This window comes from Siphateles boraxobius, unplaced genomic scaffold (assembly GCF_051911475.1).
Source record: "Siphateles boraxobius isolate OS27281-9 unplaced genomic scaffold, OSU_SipBor_1 11, whole genome shotgun sequence".
NCBI classification, from domain to species: Eukaryota; Metazoa; Chordata; class Actinopteri; order Cypriniformes; family Leuciscidae; genus Siphateles; species Siphateles boraxobius.
In genome coordinates, this window is record NW_027508711.1 from 18,622,088 (window position 1) to 18,629,969 (window position 7,882).

Below are 7,882 nucleotides of genomic sequence, written 5' to 3' on the forward strand. Positions count from 1 at the left end.
TGGTTTATAACACTTTAAAGCAACAATAAAATTGATGCATGGTGGATGTATATTTATTTTGTGGCTAAGAGAAATGAAATGTTCATGAATATTTCAATAATCGATTTGTGAAGGTTTCGGATGTAGGTACTTCAGTTTGGCAAGCCTTTTAATGTTTATTCCTTCAGACTAAATATGACCTATTTTTATGTTACTAGCCCTTATTTTTTAATTGTTAGTAGGTAATCCATAAGTGACCATCATGTCTTTTTTCAATTTCAGTAGCAGCATGTATTAACTAGGCCTACTAGTATTTTTTCATTTGCTACTGCTGGATAATATATGAGACACTAATATCTATCGCAAATGTTACTAGTAACATTTATGGTATCATTAGTGCTTTTACTAGTCATATATGGTCAGAATGTTGAATAGTTTGAATAGTTAAAAGTAACTAAAGAAAGTAAAACTATCACTTAATGAATAGTTATGAGTAAAACTGGATGAAGTACCTGTAACAATTGGAATAGTATAAGTAAATATCTGAACTAAAGATCGCCATATGACAAAAAATAAAATAAAATGCAATTTGTTACTATAACAGTGGAACAGTTTCTTATCATTTAATGGGATAGTGACCAGTTGTAAAGGAATAAGAATTCATTTTATTATATACTAGTCACTGTGGAATAAGTAGGCTACTAAGTTGCTGTTTAATAAGTTGCTGTGAAAAGGAATTCAAAAAAATACTAGTCACAATTAGATTGCTTACTATTATTTAAAAAAAAAAAAAAAGTAGGCTACTAGTAGCCTAACATAAATTCAAGTTAGTTGGAAGAAATACATGTTAAAATAGCTTGCCATAACTTGCCATAACTCAGACATGTCAGACCTTTCCAGTAGAGCCCAGTACATAGACTGCAAGCCTTCTGAAAAACTCAAGCAAACTATTGCACTGCCAGAAATAAACCCGATGATGCTCAAGACTGTTTGCATCAATCTCCAGAGGCATACAGAGTTGCAATTGTAACGGTGCATATCCTTTTAAAACTAACCGTTGTTTTTTAATCTCTTTAGTGTCTTTTAGTTTTTTATTAATGCATTGTAAAGTTGGCATTGCACGAATATGCACGCTCCACTGCCACTGCTGATGCACATGTGATGCTGCGCGAGTGAGTATGAACTGTAATTCCACATGATGTGCTTGGGATGACAACAGCCTTTCCTTAAAGGACCGATGCAAACGCTTTAAAATCACTTTTAAGGAAAACTAATAGAAGGAATATGTTTGTTTTAACGCACAAGATGGAACGGGGACAAATCGGACGCCTGAAACGTGAGAAGTGCGCTCGAATTGAGATGCGCTGAACGCAACACAATACTGGATGTATACAGGAACGCACCTCAAAGAGGACTTTGTTGCCAGTTAAAAGCTTGAAAAAAAAGGAGCGGAGAAATTTTATTCGACAGAAACGATGTGAAATGTGCATCTCTTGTTGTTTCTCAGACGAACTGTCACCCGTTCCCTCTCTGTAACAGAGTCTGCTTTCGGAACAACATGACACGGACGCGCTGTCATTAGCGGGGACAAATCAGACCAACGCAGCACCGATCTAATCGATACTATCGATAAGCTCATATATAAGGCTAATCATCACGCCTGCCTATGTTTGCTTAACCTGTTTTGGAGAGTATGCTGTGTGGGACCATGAACAAACTGACAAGGTATGAAAGCAGAAATTAATTAGATGCTAATATTTTGATAAGCATGATTAAGTAATTACTAGACTAAATGTATGTCTTTTTTCTTCCTTTGGTCATATTGTGTTCATTGGGAAGGTCTGTGGGAGATCATGGATCCGTTTTTGAGCTCATCAAGAGATTTTAACATTGAAATTATGATATTTGTTTTGCAAGATGACTGCTACAGTCAGCATAGCGACGGACAAAGCAGATCAACTAGTTGCTCCAATTCCTGTGTAAGCACTCTTGGTTTGGTCCGGAATTATGGGGTGACTGCTCATTCGACTCGGTGAAAAAGCCATGGATGTGAACTACTCCACGGTTCTGGACAGCAGTGTGTCGCAGCGCGGTTCGTCGAAGCGAGTTCTGACTGGTTGTTTTCTCTCGCTCCTCATCCTGACCACCTTACTGGGCAACACATTGGTCTGCGCTGCCGTCACAAAGTTTCGCCACCTGCGCTCAAAAGTCACCAACTTCTTTGTTATATCGCTGGCTATTTCTGACTTGCTGGTGGCCATTTTGGTGATGCCATGGAAAGCGGCCACCGAGATTGTAGGTTTTTGGCCATTTGGCGCCTTTTGCGATGTCTGGGTGGCCTTTGACATCATGTGCTCCACCGCCTCCATCTTGAATCTGTGCGTCATCAGCGTGGACCGCTACTGGGCCATTTCTAGCCCATTCCGCTATGAGCGCAAGATGACGCCCAAGGTGGCGTTCATCATGATAAGCGTGGCGTGGACGTTGTCCATCCTTATCTCCTTCATACCAGTGCAGCTAAACTGGCACAAAGCCCAGACAACCAGTTACACAGAGCTGAATGGCACCTACGGCGAGCTTCCCCCAGACAACTGCGACTCCAGCCTTAATCGGACATATGCCATCTCCTCTTCCCTGATCAGTTTTTACATACCTGTGGCCATTATGCTGGTCACTTACACCCGCATCTACCGCATCGCTCAGAAGCAGATACGCCGGATCTCTGCGCTAGAAAGAGCTGCCGAGAGCGCCAAGAACCGCCACAGTAGCATGGGTAACAATGGCAGTATGGAGTCCGAAAGCTCCTTCAAGATGTCCTTCAAGCGTGAAACCAAAGTTCTCAAGACCCTCTCGGTCATCATGGGCGTTTTCGTGTTCTGCTGGCTGCCCTTCTTCGTCTTGAACTGCATGGTTCCTTTCTGCAACCCGAACGAGAGCGAGAGCGACTTCTTGTGCATCAGTTCCACCACCTTCGATGTCTTCGTTTGGTTCGGTTGGGCCAATTCCTCACTCAACCCCATAATCTATGCCTTCAATGCTGACTTCCGCAAGGCGTTCTCCATCCTGCTGGGCTGTCATCGACTCTGCCCGGGCAGCAACGCCATAGAGATTGTGAGTATCAACAACAACGGTGGCCCTCCGTCTACTTCTCAGTATCAGCCTAAGGGCCACATCCCCAAAGAGGGCAATAACAGCAACTATGTAATCCCTCACAGTGTCCTCTGCCAGGAAGAGGAGACCCAGAAGAAGGAGGACGACTCTGGGATAAAGACCTTTGAGAAACTGTCACCTTCCATGTCGGGTAACTTGGATAGTGATGCGGAAATCTCGCTAGAAAAGATCAACCCCATAACACAAAACGGGCAGAACAAATCCGTTCCCTGCTGAGTATTTGGTGAGATTTGACCCTAACAAAGAATCCTTGTTTCTATACGGTACTGAATCCAAAAAAAGCTTCACTGAGGACCTTAATAACAATTCTTGGACTAAATGAAACTTGCGGGAAAACAAATGAATGTTCCAATTGAAGGCACTTTATGCTGGATAACTATCTGCAAAATATTCGCAGCATTTATTATTGACTTTAACAGGTCAGTTGTCGCAAGACATCAACGGAAAGTAATGTAAACAAACCGTGTATGCATATGTATACATGTTATGAATTTGAAATGTGTATACATGTGCATGCCCATGTGGTTGTGGTTAAACTACTGTTGTTAGTATAAGGACAAGAGTTAGGTCACTAGTAAAATATCTTTTAGGTGAGTTTACGTAATTGGCTCACAAGTAGTGAAACTTGGTTGCGTCTTCTGTTGACAATAAAATGTACATAGTCTTGTTTATATTTTTCACCATTTATCAGAGTTGGCTAAGTCAACATCTCCATACGCTGCTAGTTGTGAAATTGTATGTGCAAACCACCCCATAATGTGACTTGAGAGCAGTAGCCATCTTACCTTGTCTTCTGTGAGTGCGTTGCTGTGATGTCAGGGGGCAGTGGATTTTTCTGCTATGTGATTTATCAGCTGTGGAAGTGGCCATGAAATTTGGATGTAATTTTTAATGCTTAGATGTCAAAGAACTCACCCAACCCCCTTCCTTACCGTTAGCCCTACACATGTCAAAGTGCAGGACAGCACAGGGAAAATATAATCCCAGCAGTAATCTCACCGGCCGTTACCTACATTTCAATCGTCATTATGCTCACATATATTCTTGTATCCATCACAGGGTGTATTTAAATGTTAGAAGAAGTCTCACGTGGATCTTAGTTCTGCTTTTCCTCTTTAAATCCATCCACTTTAAACGTACAAAAGTAGTTGCAGGCACCACGGCTGCCTTTAAACCGTTTCTTTTGCCAACTCTATGTGGATGAACTTTGCTCTAGGACAGTGTGGAATACCACTAATGCACAATGGAAAAATGTAATTACTGCATCTTATGCAACACATCTGCCCAGCCACCCAGAATGATGTTGTGACCTTGCCGGAAACACCATAGGAAGCACTCTGTAGGTCTTTCTAGTGCTTACAAGCATATCCAGGATAAAAACCGTCTTGCATCATGCATATAGTTTATTGTGCTGAATCCAACCCTGAACTGTTATGTCAGTTGTCAGAAGGGAGGGTGTACTGTATGATTACCAACATACGTCACATCCATAGGTACATTGTCTCCCAATTTGCCTTGGAACACTTTAACCATTTTAGCTCCCTTGCCTAAACAAAATCTGTGGCGTATAAACTGCTGTCTCACTTTTAATAATTTGTTGAGCTGTTTTGTTTGGTTACGTAACTGCCCTTGATTTAAGTTAATTCCAGGGCCTACCATCCATCGAGCGCTTCCCATGAACTTCAGGATTTGAAAGAACTGACACACATGAGCTTGTTCTCAGAGTGCATTGGTGGGGGGGAATGCAAGCAAGATACAAACCAGACCAACATATTTACTCTAAATCAATGAGGGTAGCTTTTAGATCAGTTTACCCATTTTTAGATGATCATAGAAACCCATTTAGTTCACACTGACTCTCATGTAACTGAGAGAAAATCTCTAATATTTTGCCTTCAATAATACTCTGTGCCAAAATGCTGAGGACATCATGATCAGCAGACTTTGCCAGTGTCCTTCTCTCTTACTCTAATATTCTCCTTCTGTCTAAAAGCTTGACAGAATGAACTTCAACTGTTCGGTAACATAGTAAGTGAATATGTACGTGCAACTTGGACAAATTTGAGAGAGAGACTAGATAAACAGAGACTTCAGTACACATATTTGTCTAAAATTGGACATTTGCTCCAGGGAATTTTCCAAAAGACTCTGTTTACTCACCCGCCTGTCAAAAGATGCGTTCTTCATAATGCTGCTATGGAAATATTCAGCTATATGTTTTATTTAGTTCCAGGAAGTTTGTCTTAATGACCTTCATGTGTCAAACTCAAATGCTGATGTTGGAATATTTAAGATGGTTGGTTTCAGCAGCATTCAGTTAAGCAACATTGGATTTATTTTCTCCAATGAGGTGATTAGCATTTAAATTGAACCTCAGTGACATTCTGAAAAGTCCCAGGTGCTTCTTTTATTGCAAACGTTAAGGTATTCCCAGGATTGCTGGAGAACCACGGGTAGTCTTTTAATTAGAAGTGAATAACATAACAGTGGGCCAAGTCACTTGTTTTCTTTCTTACCAAAGATTGCAGGTTTATCTTTTGATTTTGCAGGTGTTGCTCTGTATACTTACACAAACCAGTGATTTCAGGTTGAGAGCTGTCATTTTATGTTTCTTTTGGAGAAGGTTGAAAATTACAACTGCAATGACAATGGCAAGAATTTACAATACTGTGTAACGGTGGCAGCACAACCCCCTTGAAACATTACTTTATCAGCTGCATTGTACCACTGTTTATTGACATTCATTCCAAGGTGATACAAAAAGGACTATTTGACACCTTAACCTCAGATGTCAACGAGTATACGCATTGTAACATAAACGGGAGAAATAACTGTGTTGTAAGATGTTAAAATAGAGATGTGAAAACAAGTGCTTTTTTATCTTTAAGTCCTTAATTGTGAGTAGAGGGAACAAATGTACATGATGTTTTCATGTGGGTTTGTCATGCAGTTAAAGCACTGTACCGGTTTCCGTGATCCCATCAAGTAGGATGTGATCCTGGATTAACATGTTTTGTTTGTCTTGGAACAACATTGTCCTGACGTTAACATGATCTACCGCTGAAATTCCAACCAATCCAACTGGATTGGTTGGTAATGTTTTTGAAGCCCCAACCTCAGCCTTGAAGCAATATTCTGGGTTCAGCACAAGTTCAATCAACAGCAACCATATTTCACAAGAAAATAAGTTTAAAGGTCCTTGCCTTGAGTCCGAAATTTTCGTATGCATTTTTCTTTTTGTATTCGTCATCCTTAAAATTCGTCATGCACTGAAACCTTGCACATTGGGTCTGATGCGTATTAATCACAAAAATCGCAAAACAATACAAAATGGAGCCTTCAAGCAGTGAGGATGATTTTATTGTAAAAATCTCAAAAAGAGAAAAAGAAAGAGGAAATTTTGGGTCCATCCAATCCTGAGATTGCATAGAGAGGACCCTTCTCAAGGAGCTGCGGGATTATCCCGAGTGATTCAAAGTTTACTTCAGGATGTCAGTGGCTCAGTTTGATGCTTTGCTAGCGATACTGGAACATCATATTAAAAAGAACACCACTAATTTCTTTGAACCAATTGATGTTGAACAGTTTTGGATTCTGGGGTCCAATTTTCTGAATTTTTCGCATCCGTAGCAAGCATTTTGAGAGGTGTTTTGACAATTCAGAGCCACCGTATAAGCGGACCCCAAGTTTCGGATGCAGTGTGCAAATGTGATTGACACAACGTGAGGTTGTATTTATTTTTTAACGTAGGAAAATTTCTGAGAATTTTGGACTCGGTGTGCAAGAACCTTAACTTCTTAAAAAAAAAAAAAAAAAAAAAAAATGGACATGTATAAGGACGATGTTTGAAGGATTTTAGAGCAGATCTGTGAAGCCAATAGTTTTATAAAAGCATTCTTCTGTTAAAACTTATGCATTATTTAAGATCTTATAATCCTTTAAATAATTTTTTGTAGCAATGACACTGTAAGACAGGATATAATTTTACACAGAAAAGGGTTTTCACACTAAAATCATGCTAACATGCATATTGTGGCTATATACTTTTGAAGCAGAGCATTTCATTATTTACGGATTGGCCCCATTCATTTCCATTGTAACGCTAGCGTTTTGGTTTTCCTAAAGAAAATGAGTGACGAGCGGAAATTCATTTTTGTTGTAATAATCAACATCACGACTGAGCTTGCCCTGAATCCAGTATATTCATTTAAGCCTATGCCTAACCTCAAACCTAACCTAAAAATTTGATAGGCTAACATGAATGTTGTCCCAGGACCATCAAGGATGTCGATCGGGGAACATGTCCTACTTGGCAAAATCGCTGACCGTCTCAGTACAGGTTCATATGTGTGCTGCAGTTCTTCAAGGTATACCCAACAAATTTATTACAGTACCTAGTTTACAGTTTGTATAAAACGGTCCCTTTCTATTTGCTAAATAAAAGTGTATGTTGTTTTTGTAATCTTGTTTGCTGTGTATTTTCACTATACAAGGTATCACAGAATCTTTTATTAGGTATGTCACTGCAAATTCTTTATTTAAAGGTCAGCTCTTTGCAGAAAATCAATCCGTATTGATTACACCATCAATGACGCACTTTTGTCAGCTAGAAATGTGTCCTCAATCGGGTAATTTACATAACATTTTTATTGAGAAGGAAAGTTCAGCTTCTTTGATTGATTATACTTTTTTTTTTAACCTTTATTGTCATTCTGTGTCCAGAAGGCTTGCA

General features: G+C 39.7%; 1 protein-coding gene across 1 annotated transcript; it reads left to right on the forward strand.

The window, feature by feature from the left end:
- The first annotated feature begins 1,412 nt into the window (after positions 1 to 1,412).
- Positions 1,413 to 7,612, forward strand: drd1b (dopamine receptor D1b). Its single transcript, XM_077197293.1, has 2 exons — positions 1,413 to 1,704; positions 1,819 to 7,612. Exon 2 carries the CDS (start codon positions 2,023 to 2,025, stop codon positions 3,364 to 3,366), a length of 1,344 nt encoding a protein of 447 aa, XP_077053408.1. The 5' UTR covers positions 1,413 to 1,704; positions 1,819 to 2,022; the 3' UTR covers positions 3,367 to 7,612.
- Positions 7,613 to 7,882: the final 270 nt, after the last annotated feature.

Excerpts from the sequence above, each read along its gene's own strand:
- drd1b (XM_077197293.1), top strand. The coding sequence starts at position 2,023 with ATGGATGTGAACTACTCCACGGTTCTGGACAGCAGTGTGTCGCAGCGC.